The 25,799-nt window shown below is 44.2% G+C and overlaps 1 protein-coding gene, 1 long non-coding RNA gene and 1 other non-coding gene across 4 annotated transcripts; 2 read left to right on the forward strand and 1 right to left on the reverse strand.

Annotated features, from left to right (window-relative positions):
- Window positions 1–2,337: 2,337 nt before the first annotated feature.
- LOC136336071 (uncharacterized) lies at window positions 2,338–3,474 on the reverse strand. Its single transcript, XR_010731370.1, has 2 exons — window positions 3,050–3,474; window positions 2,338–2,952 (listed from the first exon to the last, which is right to left on the reverse strand). It is a non-coding gene; the product is annotated as an uncharacterized lncRNA (long non-coding RNA).
- Window positions 3,475–3,546: 72 nt separating this feature from the next.
- Window positions 3,547–24,958, forward strand: CNOT8 (CCR4-NOT transcription complex subunit 8). Of its 2 annotated transcripts, XM_066273097.1 has the most exons (7): window positions 3,547–3,706; window positions 11,936–12,119; window positions 16,023–16,216; window positions 19,248–19,409; window positions 19,987–20,131; window positions 21,474–21,584; window positions 23,533–24,958. In XM_066273097.1, the coding sequence occupies exons 2-7, from the start codon at window positions 12,003–12,005 to the stop codon at window positions 23,680–23,682; spliced, it is 879 nt and encodes a 292-aa protein (XP_066129194.1). In that variant the 5' UTR covers window positions 3,547–3,706; window positions 11,936–12,002; the 3' UTR covers window positions 23,683–24,958. The 2 variants fall into 2 exon arrangements, with proteins under 2 accessions (XP_066129194.1, XP_066129195.1); XM_066273098.1 differs by lacking the exon at window positions 3,547–3,706 and having other exon boundaries at window positions 12,030–12,165.
- Window positions 7,056–7,266, forward strand: LOC136336830 (small nucleolar RNA U3). Its single transcript, XR_010731611.1, has one exon. It is a non-coding gene; the product is annotated as a small nucleolar RNA U3 (small nucleolar RNA).
- Window positions 24,959–25,799: the final 841 nt, after the last annotated feature.

Genomic DNA, 25,799 nt, shown 5'->3' on the forward strand with positions numbered 1-25,799 from the left:
CCAGTTATTTTCTGGCGCTTTACCCCCTTAGTTTCCTTCATGATAGTTTAAAGTTTCTCATTATCCTTGTATTTCTTGGTCAGTGTTTACTTGTCTTATTGCCAGTCCCTGCCACCAAATGTTTAGCTGCACAAGGCCAGGAACCACATCTGTTTCCTTCACCAGTGTGACCTCCAATGTCAACCTGGGGCCCTACAGAGAGCAAATGGCCCCTAAACAAAGGGAACAAAGCTGGGTAAATACCTAATCTCCTATTGAAGGACTCAAATCCTGATTTTATCTCTGGGAGCTGGGTGACCTTCAATTACTTAATGACTTTTCACTTTTCGTGAAATTAGGGGAATGCATTATTTAGAATGAACATCTTTATGGACCCTCTCAACTTTGAAAGTTTGAAGGGCTGTTATTGGTAGATTTTGAAATGCTAGTTTAGTAGACTCTAAGGGAGAAAAGAACATCAAGGAAAATCAAATGAGATATGAATAGATTTTATATCTGTTTCTGGATTTTAAATAATGAACTCTGATCTCACTAGAGATTAGAGAGTTTTTCAGATTGTAATAAAAAGATCAAAATAATACCCAAGAACATGGTTATGAAATGATATTTGCTTTGCTTTATATTTAGGGGAAGTTTGATGATCTGTTGATAACTTTCAAGAGTCAGAAGGTTTTTCAATTATGTAGAAAAAGCAGGGACAATGAACTGCAAAAAATGGAAGCTAACCCCAAGTTTACCAAGAAAGCCAGTTTGGTGCATTCTTCAGTTGAATGTAAAGATAAATATATAATCTGATAAAAGACAACATTCTACAAAGTGAGAGACCTTGGCTACATTTTTTAGGGGGGGCACTTTAACAAAGATATTAATCAATTGACAGTCGTCTAAATGTGACAGCACTCTAAGGGACCCAAAGGTGTTTGAGACTTGGGCTCAGAGGGTGATCTACAATGGTACTATATGCCTGGAGGTATTTACCTTCTTCCCCATTTTCAAAATATTCCAAACCCAAATATTTTTATTACCTTTTATCCTTATACATGTATTATATATTTTTTTCATGTATATATTTTTACAGAGACAGAGAAAGAGTCAGACAGGGATAGAGGGATAGACAGGGACAGACAGATAGGAACAGAGAGATGAGAAGCATCAATCATCAGTTTTTCGTTGCGCATTGCGACACCTTAGTTGTTCATTGATTGCTCTCTCATATGTGTGTTGACTGTGGGCCTTCAGCAGACCGAGCAACCCCCCCACTCGAGCAAGCGACCTTGGGTCCAAGTTGGTGAACCTCTGCTCAAACCAGAGGAGCCCACGCTCAAGATGGAGACCTCAGGGTCTTGAACCTGGGTCCTCGGCATCCCAGTCCGACGCTGTATCCACTGTGCCACCGCCTGGTTAGGTTTCATGTATATTTTAAGAAATACACCCTGCTAGATTTATTTAGAATTGGGAATAACAGGAAGGCGTGGCTGACTCGTTCATAAGGTGATTCATTTTCCAACTAGTGTTTCTCAACATTTTTTTAAACCTATATACCCTTCCAGCTGAGGAGATATGTTTGTCTTACTTTCTATGCTTTGTAGTTCAAAATAGCTTTAAAAATTATATTATTGAATATATTCTCCAACTGCCCTCCTCCCATCGAGAATGTTTTTGTTCTAATTCTGAAGTAGCTTTCAGTGCAGCATAACATATATTGTTTACAACAAACACTCCAGCACCTCCTGAAATACAAGCCTTCTGTGTTCTATTTATTTTCAGTAACCTGATAAATAAACACCACGTTCTGGGTGAAAGGGTTGAGGGATGGAGATGGCTTTTTTCCTGTTTGATTGTTCCAGTGCCTCCCAGGCCTGAGTGCTACAGGAAAAAACAAATTCCAAGAAAGGATTGTGAAGGCTGCTCTTCATGTGACTAGCCCCCGATGGGGCTGTCCTCTCCTGAGCCTAATTGTGTGTGAAAGGGTATTAGAAACCCACGGAACAAGGGGAAGGGTGTCCCCCCGCCTTCTCCATCGCAGTACAGTACTGCTTAACAGAATGGCTGGTAAATCTGCAGCAGAGCTAACAAACTTTGACTATCTCAAGAGATGACAAACTGAGAGCACCAGAAACAACTGTTTATTGAACACATGTATTTCCCTCAGTGCGGGGTATTTTTTCCCTTTATTAATACAACCACCTTGTGAGATAGTTACTTATAGCTCTATGTTACAGATAAGGAGAGAGACCCTCATTTGTAGGGGAGAAGAGTTCCGAAAGTGCATTTGAAGCTCCACCCTGGTGGCTGGGGTCGGGTCCACGCCCTGGAAAACAGCTTTTGGGGATCCAATTTGAAACTGTTGCTTAAGGCCAGCAATGCACCCAGCCTTGAAAATGGAAATAAGAGTTTGAGGGGGAAATGTTTAAAAGTAGGAAGGCCCAGTGACTTGGGGTAAAAGCCTCTCTACTAGCATGGTGCTTGGGGCCGTCCACGCCTTCTCTCAGGGACTGGGAACTGGTGGTCGCGAGCGGGGAGTCAATGCTTTTGTCTTCTTTCCCACGGCTGGAGGCCACGAGGTAGCGCTGCACCCCAGCCTGGTTAAACGCTGCAAAGGGCAGGCGCTGGCAAAGAGCCCTCTTTCCGAAGAGGATTTCCAGGGAAGTAATGGTTGGGGTGGGGGTCTTAGGGACCTCCTAGAGGAGGCCTGGGCCCCACTGCCCTTGCAATGAACGCCTGCCAAGCCTGCTTAGCTTTCTCCAGATCTCGGAGCTTCTCGAAGGCCGGGCGACGTCTGAGTTCGCTGCTGCTTCCCCCACCGCAGCCCGCGTCCCCTTTGTAACTCGAGCCGGTCCCGGGGGCCCGTTGGTATGGTAACGTCGCTTGCCTGGTTCCTATAGGCCGGGAGGAGGGTCTTGGCGGACGTCACACACTCGGTTTGGGGGAGCTATCCCCATCCGTAACTAACTGCCAGGAAGGAAGCCGTTAGATAGATGCTTTGTAAGTGAAGGGTCCGGGGGGCGCATTAATGTTGAGTGAAGTATCAGGATCTCGCCCCACCAACCTTCGCCCAGGTCCGCTCCTACCAAAGACTTGAAGGTCCTTCCAAGCAGGGAGGAGGAGGCGTAACTGCAGATTTGGCCCGATCCTAGTTCCTTCGGTCCATTGAGGCCCCGCCCCCAGGCGGGTCTAATTCTAGACCACGCCCCTCCCCGGCTCCAGGATGGAGAAACAAAATGGAGGAGTAGGGATCAAGATTAAATTGAGTCAGCGCGACTAATCTCGCGAAGGCGTAGGGCGGGTCGTGTTCCGCATGCGTCCTCCGACACCACCCCCGCCCCGCCATTTTCACAGCGCCTATATAGTTTTGCGCCTGCGCGTTTGCTCTCGCGTGCTCGCCGGTTGAGCGAACCCGCCTGGAATCGCTGGTGCGCGCAGAGGGGGTGGAGTAGGCATGCTCAGGCGCGCGCGCGTCGGGAGTGACGCAAAGAGAGCAGGCGAGTTGGGAGAATCGGGTGGGTAGAGTGGCACAGCCAGCCTGTTTGGTGGGCGGTGCGTAAGGCCGCTCTGGGTACGAGGGCGTCCATCTCACTGGCCCTGCTGGATTCTAGGAGCCGATCCCGGGGCAGAGGGAAGAGAGCGCTGGGTCGGGGGCCGCAACCGCCGCTCCTGCGGAGTCCGCCCGCCAGCCCGCCAGCTCTCGCGGGCACTGCCTGTGAGGGTAAGCGGGCCTGCGCTTACCAGAGAGGAACGTGAGACGAGAGAGTGTGGGAGGCCATCTAGGCCTGTGGAAGGAAGGGGAGTGGGGCATGTGGAGAGGCAGGGTGTGTGAGGCGAGAAAGGGGCCCATAGAAGAGTAGTAATATAACACCCACTACCAGAGGATAATAATACCCTGTTGCTGTGTGCCGAGACTTTACAAAGCACCTTAAATGTGCTTTATCCTATTTAATCTCTGCTGCAGTCTTCCGAGGTGTATACTCTTATTAAACCCATTTTCTATGCCAGGAAAGCTGAGGTATGAGAGAGGTTAAGTAATTTATGCAGCTCGTGGGTGGTCTGGCTTCGAAGTTAGGTCTGCCTGGCCCTAAGGCCTGTAATTTTAAATTGCTTTGCCCCACGGGGTGGGGGTGCAAGAAGAGGAGGAGTCGGGGAGGGTGAGTGCGAAGTGGGTGGGTAGTCCAGAACAGGGAGAGGATGGTGACGGGGGGTTGTTTAGGAGAAAGGACACGAGTTTGGAACCTGGCAGGCTTGGTGCTTGTGGCCCCGCAACTTTCTTCTGCTGTTCTACGGCTTGAGGGAGCGGAGCGGAGTTGTTGCTTTGGAGCAACCAACTAACACCTGGGCTCCCCGGGTGGTTTTACTGCTTGCCTTTCAGTCCAGGGCCGTGTCTTCCGACACTGTGTATTTTGGGGGGGGTTGGGGGTGGGAAGCGGCGGCAACCCCCGGCCGTGGTCGTTTAGAGAGAGGACCCTCTTCCGAGTTGCTGCCCTCTCTTCTAACGGGCTTCTGCTTCCTTTCCCATCGTATGCATGCGCAGCAGAGTCTTTGTTCAGCCCTCTGGCAGGGGATGTGGTGTTGATTGTTTCCTTACACACATAGGCTTAAAAGCAAAACCCGAAAAACAAGCATTTTTCTTCAAAGCTTGCCCCGGATGGCATGCGGAGAAGGCTTTCAGGTGGCCTCATCGGTAGTTGCTCTTCCGAGCTTTCCTGGGTAAACGGGGCTTTGTGTCGGGATTGTGTTATACACTCTTCAGGAACGGTCTGAACAGACTGCCACAGAGCACAGGGCAGGGACCTCAGTAATTCGTAGTGTGTGTGTATGTATATGTGTGAGAGGGACCTTTCACTCTTGCACAGTCTAGTGCTGGGAAGCAGCAGGTTTCAGTTGGTGCTTGTCTCTCGCTTTCATAGGCAGTGGGGTGGCTCGTGTGGACTCGTCTTAAAGTCAGTCTGTGAGGCAAACATTGCATGTGATGAAAACTCATCCTTGAAAACGCCCTAGGAAGTTGCAGAGTGGGAGACGGCAGACCTGTCTCAGAAAACCCAGCAGGCTCAGTATTTCCTTCAGCTTTGAAACTTGTTACTGTTTCTTTGGTTGTAAACCGGATAAAGTACTTCGGTTCCATTCAGGGATTGTGTTGCACACGTACAGGTATTGGAAGGGCATACTCATTCTGCATGGAGAGGCTTAAAAGGAGGAAGACTGACCGGGGGGAGCACTGTGTCTGTGATTCTTATCTTAGGCTCCTTCTGGGGCATGTGCTCACTGAATGGAGAGAGGCAGGCAGAATTGCTGGCTTTATTTATTATTATTTATCTTTTTGGCTAGCATATCCAGTAATTTATGCTAAGGTAAATGTGCATAATATGATTCCTCTTCAATTTTATTTTTCTGTGACAGAGACAGAGAGAGGGACAGATAGGGACAGACAGATAGGAAGGGACAGAGATGAGAAGCATCAATTCTTCCTTGTGGCTCCTTAGTTCATTGATTGGTTTCTCATGTGTGCCTGGACTGGGGTTGGGGGTGGGGTGGACGGACTACAGCAGAATGAGTGACCCCTTGCTCAAGCCAGCAACTTTGGGTTCAAACCAGTGTCCATGAGGTCATCTTTATGATCCCGTGCTCAAGCCAGCAACCCCACACTCAAGCTGGTGAGCCCACACTCAGGCCAGATGAGCCTGGCGACCTTTGGGTTTCGAACCTGGGTCCTCTGCGTCCCAGTCCAGTGCTCTATCCACTGCGCCACTGCCTGGTCAGGTTCCTCTTCAGTTTTTGAGCGGAACTACATTTAGGGGCTTGTAAGTGATTGTTTATTTCTAATAGTTTTCCTAGGTAAGGGTTTAGTGCAAGAATGTTTTTGCCAATAGCCGTGGCTGGTGGCACCGTGGATAGAGCTTTGTCCTGAAGTGCTGAGGTCCCTTGTCTTAGGTGCTGGCTTGACCCCTGAAGTTTTGGGCTCAAGTCCCAGTCAGGGCTTGACTCTGAGGGCACTGGTTCAGTCAGGGCACATATGAGAAGCAATCAGTGGCATAACTAAGTGGAGCAATGAGTTGATGCTTCTCTCTCTCTCTCTCTCTCTCTCTCTCACACACACACACACACACATACACACACACACACGAATGTTTTTGCCAGTACTCTTCTTTTTGTTCCCCATTTGTCAGTTATGTATAACAGTGGTTAATTTTATAATAGTGATTAGCTTTTTTTTTTAAATTCAGTGAGAGGAGGGGAGGCAGAGATAGCCTCCTGCATGCCCCCTCAAACTGGGATCCATTGGATCTACCTGGCAAACCTACTGGGGGTGATGCTTGGCCCATCTGGGGCATTGCTCCATTGCTCAGCAACCAAGCTCTTCTTAGTGCCTGGGGCAGAGGCCTAGGAGCCATCCTTAGCACCTGGGGTCAGCTCACTCTAATCGGGCTATCGCTGCAGAAAGAGGAGAGAGAGAGAGAGAGAAAGAGAAAGAAAAGTGGGAGGGGGAGGGAGAGGGGTGGAGAAGCAAATTGGCACTTGTCCTGTGTGTCCTGACGAGGAATCAAACCTGGGACATCTACATGCTGGGCTGATGGTCTACCACTGAACAAACTGGCTAGGGCCAGTTTAGCTTTAAAAAAAAATTCTCTTGGAAATGGAAGTCATGATTCTGCCTTTATTTTATTTTATTTTTTGTATTTTTCCAAAGTGAGAAGCGGGGAGGAGGCAGACAGACAGACTCCCGCATGCACCCAACTGGGATCCACTCGACATGCCCACCAGGGGGTGATGCTGGGCCCCTCTGGTGCGTTGCTCCACTGCAGTTGAAGCCATTCTAGTGCCTGAGGTGGAGGCCATGGAGCCATCCTCAGTGCCCAGGCCAGCCTTGCTCCAATGGAGCCTTGGCTGTGGGAGAAGAGAGAGATAGTGAGAAAGGAGAGGGGGAGGGGTGGAGAAGCAGATGGGTGCTTCTCCTGTGTGCCCTGGCTGGGAATCGAACTCGGGACCTCCACACGCCGGGCCGACGCTCTACCACTGAGCCAACCGGCTAAGGCCGATGATGCCTTTTAAAATTAATGTCTTTCAGGACTATACTTTCAGGGACCATTTCTATAGTTCATTACTAGAGAAGTTTCTGTGATCGTGTAGAGCACCCGAAACCACGAGGAGGAGTTGCAGTGTTCTCTGTTGAGTGTGAAGCCGGCTTTTGGTGTTGCTTGTGCAACTGCCTTTTGCCATTGATGATCATTCTTTTCCTTTGGGAGAGTAAGAGGGAGAGGACACAGTCTGAGTGGTAAAAAAAAAATTTTAAAAATTAAATTAATGTCTCTCAATTTCAGTTTCTTATCTATAAAATATACATTGTACAAAGTTGTGTTTTCCCCACTGTTACTGTTTTTTAAGTTTATTTTTTATGAAAAAATTTTTTTTGTATATGACAGAGAGAGAGAGAGAGAGAGATAGGGGCAGACAGGAAGGGAGAGAGATGAGAAGCATTAATTCTTTGTTGTGGCATCTGAGTTGGTTGATTGCTTTCTCATACGTTCCTTGACCTGGAAGAGGGGGGCTACAGCAGAGTAGTGACCCCTTGCTCAAGCCAGTGACCTTGGGCTCAAGCCAGCGACCATCAGGTCATGTCTATGATCCCACACCCAAGCCAGTGACCCTGTGCTCAAGCTGGTGAGCCTGTGCTCAAGCCAGTGACCTTGGGGTGTTGAACCTTGGTCCTCTGCATCCCAGTTCGACATTCTATCCATTGTGTCACCACCTGGTCAGGCTCCACTGTTATTTTGAAGCAAAACCCCACATTTCGTGTCAAATATCACCTATATTTTGCATTATCTCTGAAAGGTAAAGATTCTCTTTTAACAACTACAACCACAGTATAACTGAAAAAGGGGGTAATCCTCACAAGACCCCAAAATAAAGAAGTAAAACCAACCAGTCATTGTTTAAACTTTTAATGGTCTCAAAAATGTGACTCCCCCTCCCCCCGCAAGTTTGTTTGAGGCAGGATCCTACTAAGGCCTGTACATTTTGATTGGTTGATATGTTTCCTGAGAGTCTTTATTTCTTGCTATTTGTTGAAGAAGCTGGGTGGTTCTGTAGTTTCCTACAGTAGTTCCTGGATTTTGCTGATTGCATTTCTGTGGTGTCATTTAACATGTCCCTCTGTCCTCTATATATTTTCTGTGAATTGATAGTTAAATCTAGAGGTGTGGTCAGATTCAAATTAGATTTGCTTTGGCAAAACACAGTCATGTGCGGCATAACAACATGTTGGTCAATGACGGATCGCATATAATATGGTGATCCCATGAGATCATAAGGGAGCTGAAAGATTCCTGCAGCCTAGTGTGTCATGGCTGTCAAGTGAAACACATTACTTATGTGTTTGAGGCGATGCTGGTGTAAATAGACCAGCACTGCCAATCATATAAAAGTATAGCACATACAGTTAAGTATTATACATAATACTTGATAATAAATGACTGATACTGGCTTATGTACTTACAATACTATACTTTTAATACTGTTATTTTAGGGGGTACTCTTTCTACTTAAAAAGAAGGTTTGTTGTAAAATACTAGGCTGTGTTACACCTGCAGCGGACTCATACATCTGGTGTTTACTAAACCTCTTGATTGCATCCTTTTGTCTTGTGCTTGACTTGATCTTGTGTTGTTTTGTCCGGTGACATTGTACAGGTTTGTAGCCTGGGGGCATAGGCTAGATACCATACAGCCAGGTGTGAAGTGGGCTGTGCCGTCTAGCTTTGTGTACATGCACTCTGCAATGTTTGTACGGTGATGAAATTTCCTAGTGATGCATTTTATTTCTGGAGAATGAATGCTCTCAAGTGGTGCATGACTGTTTCATAGTGGTGATGTGTTCTGTCAAGAGATGCATAATACCTGGTTGTCCTTTTCTGTGATGAACAGCCTTTGTGATTATTTTAACAGCTTTATTAAGGTGTAATTTGCATATTAGAAAACTTGGTCATTTAAACGTAGAGCTCAGTGATTTTTGGTAAACTTTCGGAGTAGTGCCATCATTGTAACTGAGTTAGGGAACATTTCCATCCTCAGTAAGATGCCTCATGCCCGTTGTTTGTTAATCCCCATTCCTTTCCCGTCCCACCGCTATTGTCTACTTTCTTTATAGACTCGCTTTTCTGCTTATTCCATATTAATGCCATCATGATTCTTCATTAGGAGTCACAAAATGGTGATGTTCTATTGTTTCATATTCACTTGTTAGCTGTATAACTTCTCTGAAGAAAAACCTCCAGCTATTTGATTTCTTTGAGGTAATTTGATTACTCTGAGGTGCAATTTAGGTAGGAAAGATGAGATACAATTTAAAAACATAAATCGATTCTCTAGGGTTCTCCACTGATGACCAATTAAGTTTATTAGTTCGTTATGAAGTCATGGATAGAAACCTAGTTGCAAAATTTTAATATACTAGTGATATCTGAAATGATGTTCATATTGTTTTTTTTTTTTTTTTTTTTTTTTTTTTTTTTTTTACCAGAGGGGGAGCCTCTTTAGATTATTCTTTTGAAACAACTTTAAGAGTGTCTTAGCTGGAGCCTGGTTCTAAGGGTTTAGTGTAAATACTTAATTGTCCTCTTTTTAAGTTTGCTCTTCGCTGCTTGGAGCCAAAGGCATTGCTTTTTTGCTTGAGTTCCTTTTGTTGCTTTTGCTTTTATGGAAACATCTGCAAGAGTGATACTTCCCCTAAGGAAGTGTTTGAAATGACACCAAAACGGAAGTGAATTGTTTCAGTTAGGGAACTAAGGAAGCTAAGCGATACTGATCTCACGTTAACGGTCATAGAAATGGTTTAAAGGCCTTCTGCTGGGGAAATCCTTAAGCATGGTTTGGAACCTGAAATTCCGAGTCCCGACATTTTAAAAATTATGGTCAGATAGTAAAGTCCACATTCAGTCTGAACTCTGCCCTTTCCTGATTTCTTGATTTGGTCATTTGCAAGCCTTTCATTCATGCACATTGTGTACAGAATAAAAACGAGAAGAATGGATTCTGCCTTTAAGGAATGTCCACCTATATTTGTTAGGAAGATAACACAATCTACTAGATTTCAGAGTAATTATACAAAGTCTGCTATGATTTCAGAGCAACAGCTCGAAGCAGAGTAGGGTGCCTTTAAATGAATGGAATCTTCAAGTTTTTGTTAACTGACAGATAGCTTTCATAGAAGTCTCTCAGAGAAATGACAGTTTTGAGGATGCCAACTTTGTTTTCCAGATTCCTACTGTCTCCTGAAAGTGGAAAGCAAAGATTTTCCTTGCTCTGGTCATTGGAAGACACATGCATTTTACCGATTCTAGGAATTTTCCCCTGAATACCTATAGATACACTGGTGCCCACTTGTACATGTGTTAGGGATCCATGTGATGGGGTTGCCTTTTAAGTAAATGCCTTTTTAAGTAAATGCCCTTATGATAACCTTCTTTCAGTCTCTGTATAACTAAGCATCTCCTGCTCAGTTTGCTAAAATAACAGAATCGCTGAGGCAGAGCCATGTTGAGCTTTATCTTGCAGATTATTGCCCCCCCCCATTTCCCCCCAGAGTATACACCATAAACCATTCTGGTTTTGGTTGAATTATTTATGCCTGCTTTCTTCTCTGTCTTAATTGTTGAATTGCTGTTCGGTTTCTGTACAATATAAGTGTTTAAAAGAAGACATTAGCCTGACCTGTGGTGGCGCAGTGGATAAAGCATCAACCTGGAAACGCTGAGGTTGCTGGTTCAAAACCCTGGGCTTGCCTGGTCAAGGCACATATGGGAGTTGATGCTTTCTGCTCCTCCCCCCTTCTCTCTCTCTCTCTCTCTCTCTCCCCCTCTCTATAATAAAAAAAAAAAGTAGACATTAATAACTCAAAATTAAAATTTTTCTTGTGGTTGTTAAGGTTGAAATTAGAAAGTGTTTTACCACTTACATCCCTATTTGCAGAAATCTAAAGAGGCACTATATTAAGTTAATTATCTCTATTTCTTTTTGACTTTTGAATTGTAGGAAGAAAGAATTTCCCTTTCCTGAGGGGTAGAGTGGGGATTCCCATACCCATAGTCATCACACAGGTATCAAGACCTTAAGTGTGAGAGTATAAGTCCATATTCTTTCATACTGTCAGAGATCCCAGGTCCATTTAAACTGGCTAAAGGGATTTCTTCAGAATGTTGCCATGATTTGGTCTCTGAGCAAACTGCTGTGCAAGTTACAGATAAGGTCATATTTGTGGTCACGGGACTATTTCAGTGTTTAGGTATTCTGGAGGGGCTGAAAACTGGTTTAGGGTAGTGACTTGACTTCTTTGCTTGGGTAAAAGTTTCTTCAGGTTTCTTAATTTTAGTTTCTTTACGTTAAAGAACTGTGACTGTGTGTGTGGAGAATAAATACTATAATAGTCTTAATGTTTTAGCTTCAGCTGGTGAAGTGAAATTAAAATATTGTTTTTGTTTTTTTTTTTTTTGTTTTTTTCCTCTGAAGCTGGAAACGGGGAGAGACAGTCAGACAGACTCCCGCATGCGCCCGACCGGGATCCACCCGGCACGCCCACCAGGGGCGATGCTCTGCCCCTCCGGGGCGTCGCTCTGCTGCGACCAGAGCCACTCTAGCGCCTGGGGCAGAGGCCTAGGAGCCATCCCCAGCGCCCGGGCCATCTTTGCTCCAATGGAGCCTTCGCTGCGGGAGGGGAAGAGAGAGACAGAGAGGAAGGCAGGGGTGGGGGTGGGGGTGGTGGAGAAGCAAATGGGCGCTTCTCCTATGTGCCCTGGCTGAGAATCGAACCCGGGTCCCCTGCACGCCAGGCCGACGCTCTACCGCTGAGCCAACCGGCCAGGGCTAAAATATTGTTTTGATGCCGTTGTCCTTTTGACATCTTATGCCAGTATGTAAATTTATGTTATTGCAAAATGTGTTTTTGAATCTAGATTGGATCAGCTGTTGGCTTGCCCTCTGTCATAGTCAGCTGCAAGTGACTTCTCACGGTTCTTCAGGATGCCTGCAGCACTTGTGGAGAACAGCCAGGTGATCTGTGAAGTCTGGGCCAGCAACCTGGAAGAAGAGATGAGGAAGATCCGAGAAATCGTGCTCAGTTACAGCTACATTGCCATGGTAAAGAGCTCTCCTGTACTTGCTCAGTTACAGCTACATTGCCATGGTAAAGAGCTCTCCTGTACTTGGCTCACCTGGTGTGGACTCAGGGACTGTTTACTGTGAGATTTACCCTGAAGTGATGGTAAACTAAGCGTGATGGAAGGTTATATTGCCTTTATGAAACATCAAGGTAGCCAAGGTAGCTAAGATGTTGTCAGTGTCTCAGTTGTTTTGTAATGTTACTCTGTGTTTGAAAGTCTTTAACACAGAAGTATGTCAGACATAGGCGTATCTGTCCCACAGATACAGTAAGTTTGTATAGTGTTTAAAACAATTTTATAAAATTAGTTGCCAGCATTTAAAAATCAAGAGACCAACAACCAAAGTGTCTCTCCATGGAGGACTGATAAAGAAGATACGATACAAGGCCCTGGCCAGTTAGCTCAGTGTGGAGCATGGCCCGGCGTGCAGAGAAGTCCAGGTTCGATTCACGGTCAGGGCACACAGGAGATGTGACCATTTGCTTCTCCATTTCTCCCCCCCCTCCTTTCTCTTTGTCTTTCTCCCTTTCTCTTTCTTCCCCTCTTGCAGCCATGGCTCGAATGGTTTGAGCCAAGTTGGCCCCAGATGATGCTAAAGTAGCTCGGTTGCTGAGCAACAGAACAGCACCCAGACAGGCAGAGTATTGCCTGGAACGGGGCTTGCTGGGTGGCTCTTGGTCTGGGTGCGTGCGGGAGTCTGTCTCTGCCTTCCTGCCTCTCACTTAACAAAAACAAACAAAAGAAGATATGGTACATCTATACAATGGAATATTACTTGGCCATAAGAAATGATGACATATTGCCATTTATGACAACGTGGATGGTCCTTGAGAACATTATACTAAGTGGAATAAGTAAATCAGAAAAAGCTAAGAACTGCCTGACCAGGCGGTGGCGCAGTGGATAGAGTGTCGGACTGGGATGCAGAGGACCCAGGTTCAAGACCTCAAGGTCACCAGCTTGAGCACAGGCACATCGGGTTTGAGCAAAGATCACCAGCTTGAGCCCAAGGTCGCAGGCTCAAGCAAGGGGTCACTTGATCTGCTATAGGCCCTCCCCCCCAGTCAATCAAGGCACATATGAGAAAACAATCAATGAACAACTAAGGAACCGCAACAAAGAATTGATGTTTCTCATCTCCCTTCCTGTCTGTCTGTCCCTATCTGTCCCTCTCTGATTCTGTTTCTGCCAAAAAAAAAAAAAAAAAGCTAAGAACTATATGATATCACAGACACAGACAGAAGTGAAGTGGTTATTAGAGGGAGGGGGTTAGAGGGGAAGGGAGTAAAGTTGGACAAATATATGGTGACAGAAAGTGATTTGACTTTGGGTGTGTGCACACAACGTAATCAACAACAGTTCCAGTGCTATAGAGATATTTACCTGAAACCTATGTATTCTTTTTTTTTTTTTTTTTTTTTTGTATTTTTCTGAAGCTGGAAATGGGGAGAGACAGTCAGACAGACTCCCGCATGCGCCCAACCGGGATCCACCCGGCACGACGCTCTGTCCACCAGGGGGCGATGCTCTGCCTCTCCAGGGCGTCGCTCTGTTGCGACCAGAGCCACTCTAGCGCCTGGGGCAGAGGCCAAGGAGCCATCCCCAGCACCCAGGCCATCTTTGCTCCAATGGAGCCTTCGCTGCGGGAGGGGAAGAGAGAGACAGAGAGGAAGGAGAGGGGGAGGGGTGGAGAAGCAGATGGGCGCTTCTCCTGTGTGCCCTGGCCGGGAATCGAACCCGGGACTTCTACACGCCAGGCCGACGCTCTACCACTGAGCCAACTGGCCAGGGCCTGAAACCTGTGTATTCTTATTGACCAGTATCACCCTATGAAATTTAATTTCTAAATTAAAAAAAAAATCAAGAGACCATCTGATGGGTGGTGGTACAGTGGATAGAGCGTTGACTTGGAATGCTGAGATGCTGGTTTGAAACTCTAACTAAGGAAATCAGCTTGAGAGCGGATGTTGGCTTGAGAGTGGGATCATCTACATCAGTGGTCCCCAACCCCCGGGCCGCAGACCGGTACCGGTCTGTGGGCCATTTGGTACCGGTCCGAAGAGAAAGAATAAATAACTTACATTATTTCCGTTTTATTTATATTTAAGTCTGAATGATGTTTTATTTTAAAAAAATGACCAGATTCCCTCTGTTACATCTGTCTAAGACTCACTCTTGACGCTTGTCTCGTAAGTTCGACAATTATATTTAAAAATACCAGTTTTTACGCCGGTCACATAATTTTATTTTGTGCATTTATCCATCCCACCCTAAAGTCCGATCCGTGAAAATATTTTCTGACATTAAACCAGTCTGTGGCCCAAAAAAGGTTGGGGATCCCTGATCTACATGACTTGAAGGTCACTGGCTTGAGGCCAAAAGTTGCTGGCTTGAGCAAGGGATCACTGGCTTGGCTTAAACCCGAGGTCTGATCCCTGGTCAGGGCACAAATGAGGAGCAATCAGTGTACAACTAAAGTGATATAAATAAATAAATAAATAAAATCAACAGACCTTACATAAATTTCAGATTTTTTTTTTTTTTTTTTTGTATTTTTCTGAAGCTGGAAACGGGGAGAGACAGACAGACTCCCGCATGCGCCCCACCGGGATCCACCTGGCACGCCCACCAGGGGGCGATGCTCTGCCCTTCCAGGGCGTCGCTCTTGCCGCGACCAGAGCCACTCTAGCGCCTGGGGCAGAAGCCAAGGAGCCATCCCCAGTGCCCGGGCCATCTTTGCTCCAATGGAGCCTTGGCTGCGGGAGGGGAAGAGAGAGACAGAGAGGAAGGAGAGGGGGAGGGGTGGAGAGGCAGATGAGCGCCTCTCCTGTGTGCCCTGGCCGGGAATCGAACCCGGGACCTCTGCACGCCAGGTCGACGCTCTACCACTGAGCCAACCGGCCAGGGCCAAATTTCAGATTTTTGATATCTGGAAAAATTGGGAAGATCCTCCCTCTCTCCCTCTCTCTCTCTCTCTCTCTCTCAAATAAATAAATAAATAAATAAATAAATAAATCAACAGACCTTACATAAATTTCAGATTTTTGATATCTGGAAAAATTGGGAAGATTTGGCAAAATAGGGGTCACATTCCTGCCTGACTTTGAGTTACTAAGAGAGATGTGTGTGTTGTGGTGATACCAAGGGCCTCTTTTAGCGGAGGCTTGTACTCTAGTTTGCTCTAGCCTCCATAACTCAACCATTTTTATATCCAGTTTGCTTTACCCTTTACATTGAGCCACTTGGAGTTTGTGACTCCTGCTATAGGGATTACAGAATTAAGTCTTTAGCCCAGTATAGAGTACTCTGTGATCTTGTTCCTTTTACTCAAGCTAAACATGGCTATTAATTGTTTTTTCTGAATGGCATTCTCACCTGTTTTTGTATTTTTATTCTTCTATTGTTCTCAACTTAGAATGTTCTTTTTTTTTTTGACAAGACAGAGAGAGTCAGAAAGAGGGACAGATAGGGACAAACAGACAGGAAGGGAGAGAGACGAGAAGCATCAGTTCTTCGTTGCAGCTCCTTAGTTGCTCATCGCTGGCGACTTCAGAGTTTTGAACCTGGGTCCTCTGTGTCCCAGTCTGACACTCTGTTCACTGTGCCACTGCTTGGTCAGGCTAGAATGTTCTGAATTGCCTATATATTTACCTGTAGTTACAGTACTTACCTTTATTCACGTCCTGCGGAGGATCTCCAAGTTGCTGTGCAGTGCTTCATTATTTCAGTGCTTTTGTAAGTGCCAAGATTCATATTTTAAGATAGATTTCCTGTTTAACCATGGGACTTGCCACATAACTTTTATAAAAATATTTATGAATGATCAATTCAGCATCCATTATTTTGTGAAACCTTATGATAAGAAACTTTTCTTTTCCAGGATACAGAATTTCCAGGTGTTGTGGTGCGACCAATTGGTGAATTTCGTAGTTCCATAGATTACCAGTATCAGCTTTTACGGTGTAATGTTGACCTTTTAAAAATTATCCAGCTGGGCCTTACATTCACAAATGAGAAGGGAGAATATCCTTCTGGAATCAACACTTGGCAGTTCAACTTTAAATTCAACCTTACGTAAGTGTTGGAGACACTTCTGAGTGTTATTCTTAGATCTACATTTGTGCAGACTGTGATTTCTAACTGAATTTATTTAAGTTTTGTTTCCACCAAGCCTTAAGTAAGGGTTGAACAAGCAAAGGATGGAATAAAGAATCTCAGAAACTAATGTTCCTCTTAAAGAACTGTTTTTTTGCCTGTCCAGGCATTGATGCAGTGGATAGACCACCGGCCTAGGGTGCTGAGGACCCAGGTTCGAAACCCCAATGTTACCAGCTTGAGCGTGGGTTCATCCGGCTTGAACGCGGCTCACCAGCTTGAGCATGGGGTTGCCGGTTTGAGTGTGGGATCATGAGCCCATGGTCGTTGGCTTGAGCCCAAAGGTTGCACAGTGGATTAGAGCATCGGCCTGGGATACTGAGGACCCAGGCTGATGCTCTAATCTACTGTATCACCACCCGGTCAGGCCCTCTTAAAGAACTCTTACAAGTCAACAGTAAAGAGGCAAACAGTCCAATTAAAAATGGGCAAAAGATCTGAATAGATATTTCTCTAAAGAAGATATATAAATGGCTAATAAGCCCATGAAAAGATGCTCACAATCATGTCATTAGGGAAATGCAAATGAAAATCACAGTGAGATACTTTATACCCACTAAGTGGATATAATCAAAATGAAATAAATGTTGGCAAGGATGTAGAAAAATTAGAGTAGTCATACATTGTTATTGGAAATGTAAAATGATACAGTCTCTTGAAAACGGTTTGGCTGTTCCTCAAGGGGTTAAACATGAGAGTTACCATATGACTCGGCAGTTCCACTCATAGGCGTGTGTCCAAGAGAAATGAAAACATATATCCATGCAAAAGCTTGTACGTGGATGTTCATAGCAGCATTATTCATAAAGGCCCCCAAATTGAAGCAATCCAGATATCTGTGAACTGACAAATGGATAAATGAAGCAATATGTCCGTGTAGGTGAATGTTACGGAAAACAGATTCGTGGTTTCTAGAGCAGAGGGTGGGGAGGGTAAGGGATAATGGGAGTGAGTGCAGAGTGGGGACAGGGCTTCTCGCGGTCATGAAATGGTTTATAATTGATGGTGGTGGTGGTTGCAAATCTTTGCTTTGCTAAAAACGATTGAATTAAATACTTTAAATGAGTAAATTGTTTAGTTTGTGAATTATATCTCAATAAGGCTGTTTAAAGTGGGTGCTGGCCGGGTTGCTGAGTGGATAAAACATTGTCCCAGCGCACTGAGGCTGCCAGTTTCATTCTTGGTCAGGGACGTATGAGGAGCAATCAGTGAGTACCAACTAAATGGAACAACTAAAGGGAACAATGAGTTGATGCTTCTCCCCCTCCTTACTTCCTCCTCCCTCCCCTTCTCTCTCTCTGTCTTTTTTTTTTTTTTTTTTGACAGAGACAGAGAGAGGGACAGATGGGGACAGACAGGAAGGAGAAAGATGAGAAGCATCAAATCTTCGTTGCAGCACCTTAGTTGTTCATTGATTGCTTTCTCATATGTGCCTTGACCGCGGGGCTATAGCTGAGTGAGTGACCCCTTGCACGAGCCAGCAACCTTGGGCTTCAAGCCAGCGACCTTTGGGCTCAAGCCAGCGACCTTGTGCTCAAGCTGGCGACCTCAGGGTTTCAAACCTGGGTCTTCTGCATCACAGTCCAGTGTTCTACCCACTGTGACACCGCCTGGTCAGGGCCTCCCCCTCTTAACCAATGGAAAAATTAAAGTCAAGTCAATTTTCCAGTTAAGAGATCGGTATTTGAAGTTCTAGCATTTGTTTATTGTTGACTTTGGGTCAGTTATTTTTCCTTTTGTAATTCAGTTTTCTTATCTGTAAAAGTGGGTTATTAGTAGTTTTTGTAATAAAAATAAGGTACAGAGTGGGTGCTGATCAAAGGTGGTTGAACGTGAAAGCCTATCAGGTAGTGGGAAAATTTTGACTTAATTATTTTTTTTAATCTTTTTTATTTATTTATTCATTTTAGAGAGGAGAGAGAGAGGGAGAGAGAGAGGGAGAGAGAGAGAGAGGAGAGAGAGACAGGGGGGAGGAGCTGGAAGCATCAACTCCCACATGTGCCTTGACCAGGCAAGCCCAGGGTTTCGAACCGGCGACCTCAGCATTTCCAGGTCGATGCTTTATCCACTGCACCACCACAGGTCAGGCCTATTTTTATTGATTTTATTTACTGACTTTAGAGAGAGAAGAGAGAAAGGTAGGGTGAGAGCAGGAAGCATCAATTCATAGCAGTTGTTTCTTGTATGTGCCTTGACCAGGCAAGCCTGAACCAGCAACCTCAGCATTCCAGGTTGATGCTTTATCCACTGCGCCACCACAGGTCAGGCTTGATGTAATTTTACACTGGTTTTAATTTAGTGGGAAACATAAAAATTGTGGTGGTTTTCTCTCTAGTCATCTTGCCTAAGTTTATATGAAAAAGAAAATAACAGTGAAACCTAATGGTAAATGAGTTATTTCCCTACTTTTGTGTTATTCTAAATGTTACTGTGTTTAAACTAAGGGATATTTGCCCAGTGAGGTACTATGGCAGAGTTATAAAGGCTGTGGCATGTCTGAGTTGATCTGGAAAGAATGGTGCCGGAGATGTAGGGATAGAGAGTGCATGTGTAGCCAGAGAAGATGGCCTGCAAGGATATATAATATAAACCGAGTTGTTAACAGCTCTTTCTATGGGGCAGCGTTATGAGAACATTACTTTTTTTTCATTTTCTTATATTTGAAATATTTTTGTATTGTTGATTCAGTTTTTCTTGAAACAGTGACAAAATGTGGATACTTTATAAATAGGACATTTATTTTATGGGAAAAGATCCCATTTTTTATCTGGTGTAGGGATAAGATCATCCACTTTCCATGCTTGCTGGAATACTGGAAAGAATAAATTGGTCTATTTTTAAATTATGAAAGCATTTCAAGAACACCTGTTCTGTGATAAGTGGGGTAATATTGTTGCCCACTACTTCTTACATTATCCATTAGCTAAAACGCGAACACCTTCTGTTTTAGAGAGGACATGTACTCCCAGGATTCCATAGACCTGCTTGCTAACTCCGGACTGCAGTTTCAGAAGCATGAAGAAGAAGGGATTGACACATTGCACTTTGCAGAGCTGCTTATGACATCAGGGGTGGTTCTCTGTGACAACGTCAAATGGCTTTCATTTCACAGGTCAGCCTCAGATAACGTGTGTCTCTCCATTTGGGGGCAGGGAGTTGAATTCTTACGTTATGTTTGAAGTCCTATTGGCTCTCTTCTGTTGGTCACTAGCAGTTATGAAGTTGAAATGGTAACTATTACTCATGTTTTTCAAAAAACACTTTGGAGCTCATACTTGTTTGTGTCAGATGGTACTGGGCTCTGTCGTGGGGCTGTCAGCAGGTGTATTCCAAGTGGAAAGATGGAGGATGTGGAGGATTGAAGCACTTGGTTGATTTTTCTTATTTGTTAAGTGTCTCGCCTGGAGTTTCCTATGTATGTGATTGTTGGATTCCCCTTAGAAGATGTTATTTTACCTTCTCAGTACTTCTGAATTTTTGATGAATAAAACCCCCATTTATAAACCTTTGCACTTTCTTCCGTATCTTCCATATTAGTCTGCTGTTTTTTTAATGTGAAGTTCAGGTTACAGTAGGATCAGCTACTTTGGAAGACGGAAAGGCAGCATCATAAACTGAGAAATGAAGTGGTTGAACGCTGGGCCTGACAACAGCTGCTTTTTCACTTCGTGCCCCTTCTCTCCTCGTAGTGGCTATGATTTTGGCTACATGGTTAAGTTACTTACGGATTCTCGTTTGCCAGAAGAAGAACATGAATTCTTTCATATTCTGAACCTTTTCTTCCCATCTATTTACGATGTGAAATACCTGATGAAGAGCTGCAAAAATCTCAAGGTACACTATTTTCCTTAATACTAGTAACAGCAACAAGAGAAGCCAAAAAAGCAGACCTCGCACTTTGCTTTGTTGTTGTTCAGCATGCATTCTTGACCGGCCGTATGTGGACCTGACTGGCACAGGAGTTTGTGATGACTGTCATCAACCTGGGCATAAACCCCTTGATTCTCTCATCCAAAGGCAGCTTTTTGTCATTTCAGGCCCACAAAGCTAGTGAAGCAGTTGGTAATGTGAGGTGTATCTTCAGTTTGTCAGGAATAGGGTATACAGTGTACCAGACTCTCAGATCAGAGAATTCTTTACCCTAGATCAGCAATTTTCAACCCATGTGCTGTAAGAATTTTTAAAACATGCCATAACTGATTAGTCAGGGGCACTGACTCCTTTTCCTTTAGATTATCAAATAAAAAAGTGACAACAGCCAACACAACAGTAGCCATCCAGTGAGAATACCCTGTCTGGAAACAAATATATAGGCCATGTAATAGAGTTGCATCTTATTGGTCACATCACTTAATAAGATGGTGTCTGATGAATTAATTCTTGGTATCAGAAATCCTTATATAAGTATAGGCACCTGATTTTTTAGAAAGTCAGTACATGCAAAACAAGTAGGTAATTACTATTACTATTATTTTTTGTAAGTCAATTAAAATTACCCTTTTTTTTCAGATGGGCAAAAAGATAAATTTTTTTGGCTTGCTGTAGAATTTGAGTTAATGTGTGCCATGAGAGGAAAAAGGTTGAAAACCACTGCCCTAGACAGTTTAAGAACTCCTACTCTAATAAATTATTGACGTAAGAGGTTTGCTTTTTTTCCTTTTCTTTTTTAGCAAGAGATAGACAGAGACAGAGAGATGGGAAGGGAGAGAGATGAGAAGCATCTACTAGTAGTTGTGGCTCTTTAGTTGTTCATTGCTTGCTTCTCATACGTGCCTTGATGGTGGAGGGCTCTAGTCACGTCAGTGGTTCCTTGCTCAAGCCAGTGACCTTGGGGTTTCGAACCTGGGTTTTCAGCATCCTGGGTCAGTTCTCCATTCTCTGCACCACCACTGGTCAGACAAGAAGTTTGCGTTCTTGAATTAGGTTGGCATTTATTATTTCTTAAGCCGTGTTTTATAGCATTTAAGACTTGATAGGGCAGAGATCTGAAAAAAATTAATGATAAAGGGAAAAAAAGGAGTGAAAAGTGTATTGTTTGGAGGGCTGGGGTAAGGCCTGTTAAAAGGGCCTGTTACCACCTCTCATCACCTAAGAAGTAAACTCAAGAATGGACTTAGTTGACTGTAGTAGAGGAGCTGGGTTTGTACTATTGTCTTTGTTTTCCTTACATGTCCAGGGAGGTCTTCAGGAAGTTGCTGATCAGTTGGACTTGCAGAGAATTGGAAGACAGCACCAGGCGGGCTCAGACTCACTGCTGACGGGAATGGCATTCTTCAGGATGAAAGAGGTAAGGCTGAGGACACAGGTGACTGTGGGCTGAGGTCTGGTAAAAATGTAGTTTCTGTTGGAAGTTGATGACCTCATTGGAAGCAGGTTTTTAGGGTCTTTTTGGTTTGTTTTATGTTCAATATATTAAATGTAGTTTGAGAAGCAAAGAAATGGAGCGTGCCCAAGTCTAGAAGAGTATTTGGTGTTTCCAGCAGCTCTAAATGTTGCAGTTATTTTTCTTCTGATTTCTGTAATGTGGACACAGTTGTTAGACCATCCCCTTATTCCAAAGCTACCATCATACTCAACAGCTCTTCCTCTAAGATCAGGAACAAGACAGGGATGTCCACTCTTGCCACTTTTATTCAATTTGGTATTGGAAGTTCTAGCCAGAACAGTTAGACAAGAAAAAGATATTAAAAGGCATCCAGCTCAAAAAAGAAGTAGACCTGGCCCTGTAGCTCAGTTGGTTAGAGCATCATCCCACTACACTAAAGTTGCAGGTTCAGTCTCTTCAGGACACATAAAAGAATCAACCATTGAATACATAAATAAGTGGAACAACAATAGAGACGTTTCTCTCTCTTTCTCTTCCTCTCTCTAAAATCAGTAAGTTAAAAAAAAGGAAGTAAAACTCGTTATTTGCAGATGACATATTATATATAGAAACCTTAAAGACTCCACCAAAAAACCCATTAGAACTAATAAATTCAGTACAGTTGGCAGATACAAAAATCAATATACAGAATTCTGTTGTGTTTCTGTACACTAATGATGAAGTATCAGAAAGAGAAATTAAGAAAACAATCCAGTTTATAATTGCATCAAAAAGAATAAAATACCTTGGAATAAATTTAACTGTTGACCTGTACACTGGCCTAGCCTGTGGTGGTGCAGTGGATCGAGCGTTGACTTGGAATGCTGAGGTCGTCAGTTCGAAACCTGGGGCCCGCCTGGTCAAGGCACACGAGACAAGCGACGAGCAAGCAGTGAACAACTAGAGTGAAGCAACTATACTTCTCACTCCTCTCTCCTCTCTGTAAAATCAATAAGTAAAATCTTTTTTAAAATGCAGGAAAAAAGACCTGTACACTGAGTACTACGACACTGATGAAAGAAATTGAAGATACAAATGAGTGGGAAATATTTCATGCTCATGGATTGGAAGAATTCATATTGTTAAATTGTCCTACCCAAAGCAATCTACAGATTCAGTGCCATCCTTATAAACTACCAATGGCATTTTCCTCAGAAATAGAGTAAACAATTCTAACATTTGTATGGAAACAAAATGACTCCAAATAGAACCATCTTGAGAAAGAACAAAGCTGGCCGTATCATTCTTCCTGATTTTGCCTCCCAGCGTACTTTTGGCAATGTCTGGAGACATTTTTGGTTGTCACAACCTGGAGGTAGGGGATGGGGGGAGTGTGCTACCTTTCAGGGATGCTGCTAAGCATCTCGTGGTACTACAAAGCCACCCCATCCCCACCCCCACCCCCACAAAGTTATCCTGCCCAGTAGTGTCAGGGCTGAGATAACACCGGTATAAGTGTTTAATGTCCCTCTCTCACGCGTGACAACCTGTTACTGTGTTACTTTGTTTGTAGATAGGGAGCAGTGGCTTAGAGAGAGAAGTGACTCTCCTAAGGTCACACAGTGAGTCAGTCTAGAGAGCCCAAGCTCTTAACCATCGATCGCACTGGCTGTTCAAGAGAAGGGAGATGGGACATTTGTACTAAGCAGCAGCAGCAGCTGCCCAGGGATCCTGGCAGAAGAACTCTTGGGGAATAGAAGGCTGTTGAGAAAGGAGCACGAGAAGGTTCGGAGCCTTTCTCTCTGGAATTAGTTCTAGTTGGCTGGATTGTCAGGGCTCTGAGAACTGGGAGGTGCTGGTGCGGTAGTTTTGAGACTTGACAGGATTCTTGGCATGATTCTCACCACGGGTTCTCTGTCCCATTCTGCAGTTGTTTTTTGAGGACAGTATTGACGATGCTAAGTACTGTGGACGGCTGTATGGCCTGGGCACAGGCGTGGCCCAGAAGCAGAACGAGGACGTGGACTCCGCCCAGGAGAAGATGAGCATCCTGGCGATCATCAACAATATGCAGCAGTGATGGCGGCGAGGCTGTGCGCTTCCGTGCTGCCTGGGCGCTCGCCTTCCTCCCCGAGAGAGAACGCTGCTCTGAGCAAACTGTACTTCCCATCTGCATTGAGCAGCAAGACACTGGTTTTACTGAAGACAAACGAGGTCTTTTAGATCCAGAAGAGGGAGTCTGCCCTGAATTTGTCAACAGTCTGACCTGCTCCTCGTCCCCAGGCCTCTTCTCGTTGCCTTCTGCCACCAGCATCCATGGCTCATTTGACATCTTTTTAAATACCAGGACGAGTGCAAAACAAACTAGTAAAATGTATATAACTCTACCTGTTGTCATTCTTTTTCTTTTAAATTTGTTATTAATCTCGGAGGACGAAGACTTCTTGCAGTGGTTCTCAGCTGAGCTGAAGGCTTCCAGGAAGAGTGGAACGAAAGGGTATTCTTGTTAAGTGCGGTGATAGGTGTTTAGTCCCCCCCTTTTCTGACCCCTCTTGACTTTTCTTTCTTCTCATTTTGTTGGTTTTTTATGTACCATTATATGGAAATGAATTACATACTCTGCTGAAATTTGAAGACCGGATAATGAAAACTTTTTAAAAAAATAAAATTCCCCTGAATGTCTTATTCTTTATTGATGCGGAACTTGAGTAGGTATTGAGTTAAGTTAACCCCTTAAGTGTCTTCATGTTCTTTTATGCCACCGTGATTTGCTGTCACATGTGCATATATTAAAATTATGGATTCGATCCTGAAGGAAATTCACGAAGGTCAGATTTTTGGATCGTAAATCTGTTGATTTCAGGTGGTCATCTGTGTTGCCCCACCTCTCTCCTCTGTTTCCCCTGCTTTTCCTTCGAGCAGATCTGAGCAGAAGTTAGGGCGACGGAGCAATGGGAGTACCAGGAATGCGAGTCTTTCTCAAAAGTTCTAGCGGGTGGTAAAGAATGGGGTTTATCGAGTTCTCTTGTAGTAGTGTCCCACAGCTGGGGTAGAAAGCTCAGGACTGTGATTTCCCCCCCCACACCAAAGTAGTCTTTAAAAAGTACATTGTATTTTTTTTTTGAATGACTACAGTATGGACAATTTTCAAAAACCAAACACCCATTTGCAATGGTGGAAATGAAAACTGATAACTCACTGAAGTGGCCGAATAGTCGTGCATTTTAAAAGCTTATAGAAAACTCAATATGAAATGATTAAAAAATGTCAAGTATTATAAGCTGGTATTTAAGATGCTTGTAAATATATTTATGTTTTTAATTTTGTATAATAAAGATTTCTTTTTACCACTGGCACGAAGGTGTGGTCTTTCATAGCCGTGGATTTCTGGCTGTAGAGGTGGACGTTTGCCGTGGGGCCAGCAGCGTCTTGTCTGTCTCCCAACTTGCTCCCCTTTCCCACAAGTCGGCTTGCGGACAAAACGTCTCACTTCGAAGGAAGCTTTTCATGAGCAGCTGTGTAAATGGAATCATCTCTTCACACTCATCACTGATTATTGGGCATTACTTGGAAACCAGGTTTAACTATTTCGTGGGACCACTCTATTATGTATGGTGAATTAACTTAATTAGTGGGCTTTTAGACAAATTGAATTTCTGATATCCTGGGCTTGCTTCAGAACTTTGTGTTTAACCCTTTCTGCTGGCACAGGAATGTGGGTTGTAAGCAGTCAGGTACAGGAGCAGACTGAAGATTCTGACTGGGATGTTCACATACAGGTAGCGAGATGTTTATCACTAAGATTTGCGGTAAAAATCAAAACTAGTTTTTCAGTTGCTTAGTGACATTTTATAGGTTATTGGTTCTCAACATATTTTATAGGTCATTGGTTCTCAACCAAGGTGCACTGTGAACTGCACAATGTCCTTCCAAATTTGGATTAAAATAGGAGTTACCTTTGCCATACCAAGGCAGACTGATGTGTCAGAAGAAATGTTGAAATGAAGGGTTGAGGAATTCAGTGTTGAGTTGGGGCGGGGGTTGGTCATTTATTGCGTGGGAGAGATAAGAACTACGACGCTTCAAGAGGAATTCTCAGTGGTTCCTTGGAGTCAGGTTCGTTTCCTAAAGTGCTCAAGGGCCCAAGTACAGAGCCGACGGGAACTTCACCGTCTGTATTCGTGCGTGTATGTAAGG

Source organism: Saccopteryx bilineata, chromosome 4 (assembly GCF_036850765.1).
Source record: "Saccopteryx bilineata isolate mSacBil1 chromosome 4, mSacBil1_pri_phased_curated, whole genome shotgun sequence".
NCBI lineage: Eukaryota > Metazoa > Chordata > Mammalia > Chiroptera > Emballonuridae > Saccopteryx > Saccopteryx bilineata.

Coding starts and splice junctions, on each gene's coding strand:
- CNOT8 (XM_066273097.1), top strand. CDS start 12,003: ATGCCTGCAGCACTTGTGGAGAACAGCCAGGTGATCTGTGAAGTCTGG. Junction 12,120..16,022: donor GTTACAGCTACATTGCCATG/GTAAAGAGCTCT, acceptor TTTCTTTTCCAG/GATACAGAATTTCCAGGTGT. Junction 20,132..21,473: donor AGAGCTGCAAAAATCTCAAG/GTACACTATTTT, acceptor TTACATGTCCAG/GGAGGTCTTCAGGAAGTTGC.